The sequence below is a fragment of the Phyllobates terribilis genome, unplaced genomic scaffold, assembly GCF_046119375.1.
Source record: "Phyllobates terribilis strain yellow unplaced genomic scaffold, ASM4611937v1 Scaffold_136__1_contigs__length_4911898, whole genome shotgun sequence".
NCBI classification, from domain to species: Eukaryota; Metazoa; Chordata; class Amphibia; order Anura; family Dendrobatidae; genus Phyllobates; species Phyllobates terribilis.
In genome coordinates, this window is record NW_027362896.1 from 280,990 (window position 1) to 296,582 (window position 15,593).

The window sequence follows — 15,593 nt, forward strand, 5'->3', positions numbered from 1 at the left end:
CCACCGTTCTCATTACACAAGTATAAAACATATAATACTGGTGGATAAAACAAGACTGAGCACAAGACCTTCACAGCCGTCTACACATCATAGGGGAGATCTCATGACACCTTCTCTCCATCTACCTGATGATCCTGAGGAACATTGGGATCTTCTTGTTTACAGTCCTGTGGAAGAAGAGGACGGGGACATCTCTCTGGTGTTGTCCTCTTACTGGATAGATCTGGAGGAAACACATACAGGGACTGAATTCATTCTTCACATACAGATAATTATAGGTCATGTGTATTTAGTCCTGTCTATTACCTGGTGATGTGAGGGGCTGGGGAACCTCCATCATGACGTCCTTGTACAGATCTGTGTGTCCTTCTAAATATTCCCACTCCTCCATGGAGAAATAGACGGCGACATCCTGACATCTTATAGGAACCTGACACATACAATGATACCGTCATCCCCCCGATCCCTCCATAGCGTTACTGTATAATGTCCCAGCATTCCCAGCAGTGTCACCTCTCCAGTCAGCAGCTCAATCATCTTGTAGGTGAGTTCTAGGATCTTCTGGTCATTGATGTCCTCATGTATCAGGGGGTGAGGTGGAGGTCCTGTGATTGGGCTCAGGGGTCTTCCCCATCCCTCAGACACAGGGTCCTGACAGCGCCCACTAGAGGTCTTCTTCACTACTGTGTAATCCTGGTTATGGAGAGACACATTAATAAATCTCCCTCCAGACATTTCCAGAGTCCTCACCTCTCCAGTTCTGTCCATCTGTTATTCCCATAGATAAGAATGATGTAATGTGACGTCATCAGAATCTCTCACCTCTCCAGTAAGACGGAAGAGGATCTCTAGGGTGAGGTGGAATATCCTCTCCGCCATCTTCTCTCTGTCCATATCCATCTTTGACAGGAAACTTCTCTTCTATAGAAGATATTCACTGAGAGGATCCGATATTGTAGAGACCTGAATGAGAAGAAGATGAGAAGATGTAACGTCATCAATAATTCTATGTAATAATACAATCACTGATTCTGGTATAAAGCAGTAATCTGTGGATCTGATCCTGGATGATGCCGGAAGAAGAAGTGGATTTTTATGGCGGCCATTAATGAGCTTCGCTCTGAGGACCAGAGGAGGTTCGGCCTGAACGCTGCACTCGTGGTGTGAACACAGACATATTAAAAGTAAAAGGTAGATAGTTCCTAACTGCCTTCCTTAATGTCTGCCGGAACAGAGCGGTCACGGACTGCTCCTGCTGGTGACTCTGCGGCTCCTGATGAGTCACGTAGACGGAGCAGCGGCTTCTCTTTGGCTCTGCTTTCTTGATGGGACGTGACTGACGACATCACACTGATTGTCAGCAGCCTCCCTGCGAGCAGCCAGATGTCAATCAGAGGGATGATTTATTTCACCATGCAAGAAAAGCAGACACAAAATAGACGCACAGTGTGAATAACGGCTAATCCTGATAGAGAGTAATGGAGACTCCACATACCTCCACCTGCAGAGCCGCCACCACATATATGGCTGCTCTGTGCACACAGGACCTGTGATGAGGTCACAGGAGGGGAGGAGTCAGGGGTCACATGATCAGGGGCCTTAGTGGGTGCAGGACTCTGCTGTGCTGGTTGTCATGGTGCTGGATGAGCTGAAGTTTATGTGTGGGGTCAGGAGGGGTTTACAGTGTGGATGTAGCAGAGCCGCGTGTGTACGAGGTGTACGGAGCAGAGCCGCGTGTGTACGAGGTGTACGGAGCAGAGCCGCGTGTGTACGAGGTGTAAGGAGCAGAGCCGCGTGTGTACGAGGTGTACGGAGCAGAGCCGCGTGTGTACGAGGTGTACGGAGCAGAGCCGCGCGTGTACGAGGTGTACGGAGCAGAGCCGTGTGTGTACGAGGTGTACGGAGCAGAGCCGCGTGTGTACGAGGTGTACGGAGCAGAGCCGCGTGTGTACGAGGTGTAAGGAGCAGAGCCGCGTGTGTACGAGGTGTACGGAGCAGAGCCGTGTGTGTACGAGGTGTAAGGAGCAGAGCCGCGTCTGTACGAGGTGTAAAGAGCAGAGCCGCGCGTGTACGAGGTGTAATGAGCAGAGCCGCGCGTGTACGAGGTGTAATGAGCAGAGCCGCGTGTACGAGGTGTAAAGAGCAGAGCCGCGTGTACGAGGTGTAAAGAGCAGAGCCGCGCGTGTACGAGGTGTAATGAGCAGAGCAGCGTGTACGAGGTGTACGGAGCAGAGTCGCGCGTGTACGAGGTGTAAGGAGCAGAGCCGCGCGTGTACGAGGTGTAAAGAGCAGAGCCGCGCGTGTACGAGGTGTAATGAGCAGAGCCGCGTGTACGAGGTGTAAGGAGCAGAGCCGCGCGTGTACGAGGTGTAAGGAGCAGAGCCGCGCGTATACGAGGTGTAAAGAGCAGAGCCGCGCGTGTACGAGGTGTAAAGAGCAGAGCCGCGTGTACGAGGTGTAAAGAGCAGAGCCGCGCGTGTACGAGGTGTAATGAGCAGAGCCGTGTGTGTACGAGGTGTACGGAGCGGAGCCGCGCGTGTACGAGGTGTACGGAGCGGAGCCGTGTGTGTACGAGGTGTACGGAGCGGAGCCGTGTCTGTACAAGGTGTAAGGAGAGCAGCTTTGAGTTGAACCGTGTGCTCCCTCTTCACCCGACCTAATCCTAGTGACAACTTGTGGGCCCGTCTTAAATGGGAGATTTACGGTGAAGGATACTGGATCGCCCACAGGTCAAGAAGCTGACAGATTCCATGTTTGGCACTTCTGACTGTTTCCAATTAGTTGCACAATAATTCTGCAGACAAAGATATTCCCCTGACATCCAGGAGCTCATACACAAGGGGATAGCGTCCATCAACTGGCGAAAGACAAAAATGAGCAACCACACATTATGGCAGGCGTTGCACTAAATAAGGAAAGAGCCTTTGACTGCGGTGGCCCCTCCCCGGGCCATGGCGATTGGTGATCCCCCTTCGCTGCCCCTTACTGACTTCCCCTTAAAGATAGGAAGTCCCTGAAGGGACCAATGAAGTGACAGGGACGGCTGCCACAAGCCGTCCCATGGTTATATAAACAAGGGGATGTCCTTCCTTTTTCCCTGGTGGTCCTAGAATCGAGCGTGAACGAGACTGGTGATGGCGTTCTTCCACACATCGGAGACCCTCCTCCAGCCGCAGGAATGGGTGAGTGCGATATAACTGGAAGGGGAAGTAGTAACACACACTTGATAGCGGCCCTTAAAGCCCTAGTTGAACAACTATCAGTGCCGCCAGGCCCGACAAATACAACAAAAGTTACACCGCCATTAGCTTGCGTGCACAAGGACGCATTCTTTTGTGGGATTAGTCCATTAGGATCACACATAGATGAGGAAACCAAAACATGGAATAACGATTACATCGACATATGGTCACTCGTATCCGCTGACCAGCATACTATAGCAAACAGAGAAGGATAGCCGACAGACCGTTCGACAAACACAGACAAAAGGTCGCAAAAACAATGAGTAACTGGCTACAAGCGTTTGCATTATGGGCCAAAAGCATCCGGAACGCTGTTCGGAATTATTCATATACCAAGTTATGGTGTATTACTCGTACAAAGCCCACGGCGGTTCAGCATGGTGGTGCGACGACAACGAGTTCCGGAGGCGGTTGGCCCTTCAACCACAGCTAGGCTGGGGGGTAAAAGCTACAGAAGTTTGGCTACAACTAATGCTATCACAAAAACACCATCCCTTTCCAACAGCAACTACTGGACAACCGACAACAGCAGGCCAAATTCAGTGGCCGTACGAAGATCAGGGGCCTGCTGGCAGTGTAACGTGGGACATTGTCGTTTCTACGCCTTATGCAGATACAAACACGAATGCTCAGCCTGCGGGGGAGCCCACCCCACGGCAAAATGTTCTCATCCCGCAAGCAAATTATCAATTAAACTCCCACAGGCAGAATCCAAGGACCCCTGTAAGCGTAGCCGCGAAAGGCCCTTGGCTAGAGAGATATCCTAGAAAAGAAGCAGCGGGGCACTTACGTTTTGGTTTCACATACTTTTTTTTTAGCCCATTCAAGCTCAATAAATCACCCACTTTTTCAAATGACCTAAAATCAGCAAGAGAGCACCCCGAAATACTTAGAAAAAAAATTCAAAAAGAAGTAGCTCTAGGCAGAATAGCGGGCCCCTTCCCAAAACTACCACTAAGTAATCTAAGAGTTTCCTCATTGGGAATAATCCCCAAAAAAGAGTCAGCTTCATTTCTCCTGATCCACCATTTGTTTTACCCGAAAGGAGAGTCTGTGAACAACGGTACTTCGTCGGAAGACGCCTCGGTCTCCTACGCGTCCTTCGACAGAGCAGTAATGTTAGTACGAGATGTGGGGCCGGGAGCGCTGCTCGCTAAATCAGACATAGAATCCGCCTTTTGCCTACTACCAGTACACCCAGATTGCTACCACCTGTTGGGATGCCTAGTGGACAACGACTACTTCTACGACACTTGCCTCCCAATGGGTTGTTCAATATCTTGCTATTACTTAGTTATTCAGTTCCTTCCTGGAATGGGTGCAGAGGTACGAAACCAGCAATAGGTCCGTCACACATTATCTAGATGACTCCCTATTCGTCAGACCCAAAAATTCAAACCAATGCCAATCACTACTGAACTAATTCACAAACATCTCTTGACGGTTCGGAGTCCCTTTATGCCCAACAAAAATCGTAGGCCCCACAACTAAGCTATCATTCTTGAGCATCGAAATCGTCACAACGGAAAGGTTGTTCCACCTCCCAACGGAAAAAATACAAAAAACATTACACCTGATCGAGGGATTTTGCGCAGTAAGGAAAGTAGCACTACAGCAGATGCAAGTGTTACTAGGCCTTCTCATGTTTGCGAGCTGGGTGATGCCAGTCGACAGGGTTTTTCTTATCGCTCGCTACAAAAAAGATATCAAAAGCGAATCACAGAATCAGAATCAACAGGCAGCTACCGATGGACTTAGAGGTGTGGAAAACCTTTTTACAATCATTCAACGGTCACACGTTACTCATGTCAGCAGAACAGTCCAACATTGAGTTAAAATTATTCACCAGGGTGGCAGAATCGGGCGATTATGCAGCAATATTAGATAACCAATGGTGCACGGGCTTATGGCCTCCTTATTGGTCAGAACAAAGACTGACAAAAAAAACAGACACTTCTTGAACTCTTCCCGATAGTGGCAGCAACAGAACTATGGGGCACGCGCCTGGCGAACAAAAATATACGTTTCATAACAAAAAACACCAGCCTAGTGCACTGTATAAACAAGATGGCATCGTCTCTCCCAGTGCTAGGTCTACTACGCAACTATTAACGCTTTATCACAATTTAATTGGCAGGTTTTCAGAGAGCTCCTTTTGCCCCCCATCCCTATAGGATCTAGTGGTGAACAGCTGATGCCATTAATCTGAGAGTCAGTCACCCCGTCGACGTGGCAAGCAATACGGTAAGGCATGGGAAGAGTGGACACGATTAGTGGCAGGCAGACGGGTTGACCAATGTGACCAAGCCAGGTTAGAAGTCACCATATAATTTCTCCACCAGCTAATAATGAAAGGCTTGTCAGGGGCGTCGGCGCAGCAGTGGCTGGCCGGAATGGCATTTCATTTCCAACTCTGAATTGGGGAGACCCAGCTGGCAGGGGCACTTGGGTGCTTGTACAACCCACAAAAGGGACACTTTGTCCGGTTAAAATACCTAAAACATATATAGCCATCAGACCACAAAGCAATTTCTTCTTATCACACATCGACGGATCCCCATTAACAAGATACCAGTTCCAATGAATATTTAATAAATGCCTAATGTGCCTCCTCTCAGTGGTCCATGGGTCTCACTGGCCTCCGTGTAAGCCCTGGTTCCCGACTCACTGGGGCTGTACTTCTACATTGCCCGGGTCGATTGGCAGACCAATCATCAGCCAATCTGGCAGCCTCATCCAGGCTGAGTGGTTTTCTATCTGCCACCCATTCTTTTAAATTACCTGGGAGCTTTGACATAAATTGTTCCAACATGATTATGTCCATTACATGTTCTGCTTCCCGAGCCCCCAGTCCTTCTATACACCGAGTGCATGCCGTACGTAGCGTGTTGGCAAACTCCCGATGTGTGTGTGCAGTGGGCTTGTCAGTCTCCCGAAACTTCCTCCGGTAGGTTTCCAGTGTGACTGCATACCTCTGATCCACCGAACACAAGTTATTAAAAGCTTCTCTTGCTTTTCCGGTCAGGCCAACGCTCAAAAATCTGGGCCAGTCACTGACTGACACCTCATGCAGCAGGAAGAGGTTCTCAAATAACCAGAGATGTTCATCAATATCTGAGGTGTCCTCATTAAACTGTGGTATATCTTGGTACCTTAAAGATGTAGGCCCCTCTCTCCTGTTATCCATTGTCCTCTGCACTGGGGCGGGTGGGAGTATTGCTACATGCACACCCAGATATTTGCTTAGCACTGCCGTCCACTCCATCTCCGTGGCCCGCTCTCCTAGTGTGTCCAGCAGCCGCCTCAACTCGGTTGATCCTCTGCCATCTAGATGACAGCCCTGGGCTGTGGTCCCTCCACGGAGATGCCCTCCTTCACGTCTGAACTGACTTCCTCCTGTGACTGTTCACAGTCCCAATCGTCCAAGCGTTGTATTAGGGTCGCACGGTTATCCTCCGGCAACCACTCTAGCTCTCTCCCAGAACAAAGAGTTCTCAGCTCCTCCGTTTTGAGCCTCTTGTAGATGGAGTCTGCCATCTCTTCTGCCAAGTAACCGCTCAGTAACTTTCCCTGGTATGCTGTCCAGAGATAGGTGATCCCACCGCTTGCCACCACTTGTAGAGATCTGAGGTTGTGGGTTGTAAGTAATCACCTAGGCAGGTTAACGATGCGTCAATATTTTATTGATCACAGCCATGGTAATAAAGGAATTCCAGGTAAATGGCCAAAATACAGTTCTCTCAGTCCTCAAATTCCCAATCTGGGTTCAGTAGTTCCACTGGCTTTGTATCAAGCCATACTCACTGTCTCCCAACTTTTGTTTGGCCCACAGATTTTCGTATCTCCAACCAGTATAGTCTGTAGCCACAGTCTATGATCCTCCAGACGGCAGATAAAACAATGAAAGCACAGGTATCCAGTAGCAGCAGTCCTTTGAAGAAAGTTTAAATCCAAGCGACATAATCCATAGTGGTAACATGTTTATCCATCCATCCTTCCAAGTCTACAGTCTCCATCCTCTTCCTTCAATCCTTCCACACAACTCTCACTCTAGCATGTGTCTGTTTTCCTCCCTGGGGTCAGCCCCCTCCAAAGGTCAGAAGTGATGACACCCTCCCCCTTAGCGTTGTGGTGACAGCTCCACTGTGTCCACTCTTTCCCTCTACATAAGGGGTCCCTTGGCTGAAAGAACAATGGTCCAAGGCCCCTGAGATAAGGTCACTGAATGGAATGGATACCGAAGATTGAACTGATGAGCAAACAAATCACTAACAAAACACAGCAAGCAAATTTCTAACAAAATGCAAAAATAAGATCGATGAAAATGGGTGCTCAGTGCTGGAAAAGTATTTAGGCCAGGTCCTCACACCTAACATCAGCAGGGAATTCCCCTAAAGAGTACGGAACGCACTCATTCCGCATAGGCACAGCCATGGAAGGAGCAAGAGCAGGACTGTCAGAAATAGAAGTTCAAAGGATAGGGAGATGGCGATCCGCTTGTTTCGTGAGATACATAAGACCGGACTTGTTATCTTAGCGTGGTTTGTTTTCTTCCAGGTGACACGAAGCCAACAGTTTGGGTTATAGGCCACTCGTACATATACTGGGCAGAAAAAAGGGCGAAAGTCCGCCGAGGCGGGAGGAACTTGGGGTTTCGTGAGACATATTTCAACTGGAGAGGCATTAGAGACCTGTGATGGCCACAGGTACTCCTAGAGGTGATCGAGATAGGGAAAGGAGCAAGAGGTCTGGTCATCTTAATCATACACGCCGGGGGAAACGACCTTGGCCATTACAAGAGTGTAGAATTAATTACAATGATGAAGCTAGACACGGGGCGCTTCAGAGCATTTTTCCCAAAATTAACGATAGTGTGGTCGGAGATAGTGCCGAGAGTGGTATGACGAGGTGCTCGAGACAGCCATCGAACGAACAAAGCGGATAATCAAAGCACGGATGGAAAAACTTGTAAAGGACACAGGCGGGGTAGTGATACGACACCGACAACTGGAAGGGGATAAAACAGGCCTTATAATGCCCGATGGAGTTCCCTTAACAGATATTGGTCCGGATATATTTTTGTCAGGGCTCCAAGACGGAGTCGAGCAAGCGTTAAGCGAGATGGGTGGGGGTCGGAGTCCTGCATGCAGGTATGCAGGATCCTCCATGGCCTGGAAATAAAGGATATGTTAGAAAGTTCCACTTGTTGGCCGACTTGACTGTGTGGAGACACAGGGCATGGGGCAACGAGCGAATGGAAAAAATGAAATGCCTTTCTAATAAAATGAATGGAAATAGTTAATAAAGCTGTGACCGATCCTCATCCATCCAGTTGTACGTGGTACATTATTGGCAAGGAAAGGGGCGGCGGTAGGGGGGCTGAGCGTCGGGGTTTGGTTGGGGGTCCCCGCAGTCTACTTATTAATCCACAAAGCAGTAAATATCCTAGAAATCAAGACTCTCTTCACCTTAACCATGAAGCTTCTGATTACTATATCCTGAGTTATCTATTAGTACCATCTAAATAGAGCGAGTTCTGGGTCAGTAAGATGAATGATGATGGGAGTGTACGTGCATGAAGGAAGCTGTCAGTTTGTATGCACCTTCATTACCTCACTATGGCTGTATACATGTTTGTATGTATTTCAGCCATTAACTCCTTGTTCGGTCTAAGATGATGTAAGGTGGCTTCCGGACACATAGTTGATGGGAAGTATGTATCACAGAGGTGGTTGTCCTAGACCAGGGGTCTCAAACTCAGCTGGGCATATGGGCCGCACACGGAAAAACATTTAATTTGGGGGGCCGCATTATTTGCATGACAAAGTGACATTTTTAGTGATACCATTTTATTTTCTATACACCTTTTGAACTGGTCTTCGTCTTGCAGACATGGTCTCCCCTCCAGGTCCCCCATATTGCAGACATGGTCTCCCCTCCAGGTCCCCCATATTGCAGACATGGTCTCCCATCCAGGTCCCCCATATTGCAGACATGGTCTCCCATCCAGGTCCCCCATCCAGCAGACATGATATCCCATCCAGGTCCTCCATATTGCAGACATGGTCCATGGTCCCCCATATTGCCGACATGATCCCCCATTTTGCAGACATGGTCCCCCATCCAGCTCCCCCATATTGCAGACATGGCCTTCATATTGTAGACATGGTCCCCATGTTGCAGACATGGTCCCCCATCCAGGTCCCCAATATTGCAGACATGGTCCCCCATATTGCAGACATGGTCCCCCATATTGCAGACATGGTCCCCCATATTGCAGACATTGTCCCCCATCCTGGTCCTTATGTTGCAGACATGTCCCCCATCCAGGTCCCCATGTTGCAGACATGTCCCCCACCCAGGTGTCCCCCCCATACTGCACTCAGGGTCCCCGTCCCCCCATACTGCGCTCAGGGTCCCCGCTCCCCCCATATTGCACTCAGGGTCCCCGTCCCCTCATACTGCACTCAGGGTCCCCGCTCCCCCCATACAGCTATCAGGGTCCCAGCCCACCCCATACAGCGCTCAGGATCCCCGTCCCCATCCCCCCATACTGCGTTGAGGGTCCCCGTCCCCCCATACTGCGCTCATGGTCCCCGCCCCCATCCCCCCTTACTGCGTTCAGGGTCCCCGTCCCCCCATACTGCGCTCAGGGTGCCCGTCCCCCCATACTGCGCACGGTGCCCCCCCCATACTGAGCACAGGTCCCCTGTGCTGTATTTCACATGACAGAGAAAAAAAAAAAAAGATTCTCACCTGTCCTCCGTTCCCTCGGCGTCCTTTCTGCACCTGTGGCCCAGCAGGCACCATAGACCCTGTAACCATCGCGGCTCTCTCCAGCCGCCGCCGACATCAGCGCTGTATTGCAGTGTATTGCCGCTCAGAGACCGGCTCTCTGCACAGCAATATCAGTGCCAGCCGCCAGCCTATCAGAGGCCAGCAGCTGACATCTGCGCGTGTCAGTGACGTCATACGCCGCCGCGCTGGGACGCAGATGTCAGCTGCTGGCCTCTGATAGGCCGGCGGCTGGCACTGATATTGCTGTGCAGAGAGCCGGTCTCTGTGCGGCAATACACTGCAATACAGCGCCGATATCAGCGGCTGCTGGAGAGAGCTGCGATCATTACGGGGTCTATGTGCCTGCGGGCCGCAAGAAGCAGCCGGAGGGGCCGCATCGGGCCGCGTGTTTGAGACCCCTGTCCTAGACTGTCTCTAAAGTGCCCCTGTTGGAACTGTTTCCTTTGTTTTGCCTCCATTGAAAGGCCGTTTATTTTCCTATGCTTGTGATGTGGTTTATGAAGAACCAATAACCCAGCAAGGACATATAAATGGAAGCGGTTCCTGTGTTACCTCACCACGCACCCAAGTGAGTAGCATTCCCACAATTGGTGTTAGAAATACGGGCAGCGTTCCCAGGGAACACGTGTGACTGGTACAGAGGTACTGCATGCCCTGGGTAAAGGCGGCATGGAGAACCTAGTGAAACACCTGGTACAAGCCCAGCTGTAGCAGCAGTACCAAAAACAGCTGGCGCAACAGGAGCCAAATAAGCTGCTTATGCAACCGAGGTTCGTGGCATGGCGGCAGCTTCGACTCCAAGGTCAGCTGATTTCTCCATCCAGAAGGAAGTAAGGAGAGCCCTGCAGAAAATGACCAAGGGTGACGACACAGAGGCCATTTTTGAAAGATTCGCCGAGAGGGAGAAACTCTCGCCAGGGCAATGTGCTGATGCCACACTTAACGGGGAGCTCCAGAAGGCCTACTCTGACTTAGCCTTAAAAGATGCGCTTAGGAGTGACAATGACTGTCAGGGTACAACGTGTCCACCGCTGGGCATATCACTGTGACAAACCCCCTCCCTACCAAATGTTTGATTTGCTGAACCACGTCCAAAAATGGTTGCAGGCAAAGACCTCTACCCCTGTGCAGATGGTAGAGTGAGTGGTAATGTACCGGTTTGTGCACTCCTTTCCGAGGCCAATACAGACTTGGGTTGCCCAGGGGGATCCCCAGAATGCAGATGACCTGGTCAGACTGTTCGAAAGATATCACGGGGTGGATGGTTCCTTGGGGACCCCCAAAAAGGGGTGGGTCATCCAAGGTCAAAAGGCTCAGGGGAGGATATACCAAAGTTTCCAGCTGGCAATATATGCTGAAAATATCACGGCCCAGGCCATATAGCCCCCCATTGTCCCCTGACTTCCGAGCAGATGGACTGTAGCCTGGGTTGCCACTGTTCATACTATGTGTATCCAGTTTGCAGTGCGATCTTTCCACGCAACAAGGGGCCACAAGCTTGTCCCGTAATGGGGAATGGTCGGCAAGTGACTGGACTGCTAGGCTTAGAAAGTTTGTTGACCCTCGTGAGGGCCACATTTCCTCTCCAGCTGATCCCTGGAAAGAAGGTTGACGTCAATTGCTTTCACGAGGATGCTAAAGGCTATCCAGTGGCCAGAGTGGACATTGGAATGGGCCAAGTTACTGAGTCCCATGAGATTGGCGTGGTCTAGGACTTACTGCACCCCATTATTATAGGCCAGGACTTTTGTTTGTTTTGGGACTTTTGGGGGAGGGCGACAGTGCTCGATTAAGAGATGGGTCACCCCTAAAGAACTGTCACCACACTCAGAGTCTGACTGGTTTCCCTTCTGTGTCCTTATGGGGGATGACAAGGTAGTGTCCCTTGGGGCCAACATACCTGATGTAGGGGTGACCGGTGAAAATGTTAGGTCCGCCCGTGATAGGGAGCTAATGCTAAAGGATCCATTAATAGCGCCAGAGCCAGGGGCTGACACCAGGTTTCCCTATTTTATGTTGAGTGGGGAGTTATTGTACAGCGTTAAGGTCAGAGAGGAAATAGTGGAGCAATTGTTGGTACCCTGACCATGTAGACGAAGGATGATGGACATGGTCCATTTACATGTCTTGACCATTTGGATGTGAATAAAATTGGATAAAACTTTAGAACAGGTTGTGCGGAGGTTCTATTGGCCTGGATGTCACCAGGAAATCTTAAAGTATTGCAGGTCTTGTCCCACCTGCCAGATAATCGCCCCTCCTCTCACTTTCGACGTTCCCTCGTACCATTACCCATCATAGAAGTGCCGTTTGAACGAATTGCCATGGACTTGGTCCATCACCTGGTTAAATCTGCTTGTAGGCATCAATACATATTGTTCATCCTTGACTATGCTACGTGGTACTCTGAAGCGGTTCCCATGAGAAACTCCTCTGTGGTAAGTAAAGCCCACGAGTTGGTACACATTTTTTTCCTGGACCGGATTACCGGGGGAGATACTTACCGACCAAGGAACAGCCTTTATGAGTAAGGTGATGAGGGAACTGTATAAGGCCCTGCAAATTACACAACTGAAGACATCCATGTACCATCCTAATGGACGGCCTTGTGGAAAGGTTAAATAAAACATTGAAGAGTATGCTTAAGAAGGTCATATAGAAGGACGGTCAAGACTGGGACTGTCTCCTCCCGTATCTGTTGTTTTCTATCCGGGAGGTTCCAAAGCCTCGACCGGATTCTCTCCATTTGAACTTCTATATGGCCGACATGTAAGGGGTCTCCTTGATATAGCGAAGGATTCCTGGGAAGCCGAGGTTACGCCCCATCGGAGCATCATTGAGGATGTCACCAAAATGTAGGAGATGATTGCTAAGGTGATGCCCATCATAAAAGGACATTTCCTCCAGGCACAATTGGCTCAATCTAGGGTCTACAACTGGTCAGCCAGGCTGAGGCAGTTCAGCCCCGGGGACAGAGTCCTTGTACTAATTCCCAGGGTGGAGAGTAAGTTTTTGGCCAAATGGTAAGACCCCTATGAGGTGGTAGAGAAGCTTGGTGAAGGGAACTACAAGGTCCATCACAGATCTACCTCTCTGTACTCGATATCAACTCCTTACTAACCAGAATACCACAATGTCTGTCTGCTATTTCATCTTTCTTCTCTGCTAGGTTCCGAAAACTTAATATGGATAAAAACGAATTCATGACATTTCCACCATCTCACTCAACCCCCCTCCTGACCTATCTATCAAAGTCAATGGCCACCCACTCTCCCCAGTCTCACAAGCTCGCTGCCTCTGGGTAACCCTTGACTCTAATTGTTATGTTCTGCTACCAGAGCTAAGGAAAGAGAGGAGATCTGTCCCTACGATAGAACTCAGCTTAATCCCTACGATGTAACAGGGGACCTGATCCTGCGATCAGACCTGCTAAAGTCCTAAGCTAGTCTGTACGGAGACCTATAGATGTGGGGAAGGAATCCCTACAAGTACTAAGGACTGGGAGGAATATGGGACACCTCCTAACAGAAATAGTAGCAGACAGACGAACAAACAAAATATATAGAACATAGAGGTCAGTAGACCAAGCAAACTAACAGAGCAAGACACAGAGCACAGGCTAGCTAGAAAGTAGATATACAATGAAGTCCAGCAAAGCCAGAAGGGCGGAGCAGGATTAAATAGGCTAACAAGGTCATGTGACCAGCAAAGGAAAAAAAACCTAAGAGCAAGGTTCTAACAGTACCCCCCCTTCTAAGAGGATCCTCCGGATCCCCTAGGACCAGGCTTATCAGGAAATTTCCTGTGAAACGCTCTGATAAGTCTGGACGCGGAAACATCATCCGACCTCACCCAAGAGTTATCCTCGGGACCGAAACCTTTCCAGGCCACAAGATACTGCAAACTACCTCTATACCGTCTAGAGTTAAGGATGCGAGAAATTTCATATTCTCCGTCCTCCACCACCGGAGGAACAGAGGCAGAGGCGTCACAATCCGATACAACAGCTTTTTTCAACAGAGAGACATGAAATACCGGATTAATTCTCCAGGAGGTAGGAACCTCCAACCTAACAGCAGATTGGTTGACAACCTGAAGCACCTTAAAGGGCCCTACAAACTTGGGACCCAATTTCTTTGAAGGAATCCTCAACCGCAGATTCCTAGAGGACAACCAAACCATGTCACCAACAGCGAACAAAACCTCCTGTCGTTTCCTATCAAAGTAGTCTTTAGATTTTCTGTTGGCCTCCTGAAGATTACCACGCACATCCGTCCAAACTCTCTCCAAATCACCGGAAAAATTCTCCTCCTCAGGCACGGCAGATCCCAACTTGGAGAACGACCCAAACGACGGATGTCTCCCAGAACAACAAAAAAAAGGCGAACAACCAGCAGAAGAAGATGTATGATTGTTCAGAGCAAATTCAGCAAGTGGCAGAAACTCAGACCACCCCTCATGATTGTCTGCCACAAAACAACGCAAGAACTGCTCAACATCCTGGTTTTTCCTTTCTGTCTGGCCATTAGATTTAGGATGATATCCGGACGAGAACGACAAATGAACTCCCAACCTATCACAAAAGGCACGCCAAAAACGAGCCACGAACTGAGGACCCCTATCAGAAACAATGTCAGTAGGAACGCCATGAAGTCTGACAATTTCCTTGACAAAGGCCTTAGCGAGAGTTTTAGCGCAGGGCAGTTTGACGAAAGGAACCAAGTGACACATCTTGCTAAAACGGTCCACGACCACCCAGATGACAGTAAAACCCTCAGAGGGGGGAAGGTCAGTTATAAAGTCCATAGGCAAATGTGTCCAAGGAGCACTGGGAACCTCCAAAGGACAAAGCAACCCCGCAGCAGGAGTATGTGAGGACTTAGATCTAGCACATATAGTACATTGACGCACCCACTTAATGACTTCCTTCTGCCATCCAGGCCACCAAAAACTGCGACCCACCAGTCTCTTGGTCTCAGAGATTCCGGGATGACCTGCCAACCGAGATTCGTGACACTCAACAAACAAATCTCTCCTAAAGGTCCCAGGCACAAACAACCTCCCATGAGGAGTGTTAGAAGGGGCATTCTCCTGTGCTTTAAGAATCTCATTTTCCAAAACGGAGTCCAAAGCAGCTATCACAACACCTTCTTGTAAAATGTTCTCCTCTTTCTCAGCACCGACTATGGGAGAAAAACTGCGAGACAAGGCATCCGCCTTAACATTCTTAGTACCAGGGATGTAAGTAACGGAGAAATTAAACCGCGAGAAAAACAGTGCCCACCTAGCCTGACGGGCATTCAGGCGCTTGGCAGCATCAAGATATATCAGATTTTTATGATCCGTAAGAACCTGAACGGGAAATTCCGCACCTTCCAAGAAGTGGCGCCAGTGTTCAAATGCGAGTTTAATAGCCAATAATTCCCGATTACCAATATCGTAATTCAGTTCAGTCTCCGAAAATTTTTTTGAAAAAAAGGCACAGGGATGTAATCCATCCCCGTTATCCTGAGACAATACTGTGCCAACCCCCACAGAGGAAGCATCAACCTC

At 49.4% G+C, this 15,593-nt stretch overlaps 1 protein-coding gene across 1 annotated transcript in view; it reads right to left on the reverse strand.

Annotated features, from left to right (window-relative positions):
• The window catches only part of LOC141204934 (uncharacterized), a 35,403-nt gene extending 34,038 nt beyond the window's left edge, over positions 1 to 1,365 (reverse strand). Inside the window, exons 1-5 of the mRNA XM_073663976.1 lie at positions 1,208 to 1,365; positions 823 to 963; positions 514 to 693; positions 307 to 430; positions 241 to 245 (exon numbers count right to left, since the gene is read on the reverse strand). Coding sequence (XP_073520077.1) covers positions 241 to 245; positions 307 to 430; positions 514 to 693; positions 823 to 900 — 387 coding nt within the window. The 5' untranslated portion in view covers positions 901 to 963; positions 1,208 to 1,365. The remainder of the gene's footprint in view (positions 1 to 240; positions 246 to 306; positions 431 to 513; positions 694 to 822; positions 964 to 1,207) is intronic.
• Positions 1,366 to 15,593: the final 14,228 nt, after the last annotated feature.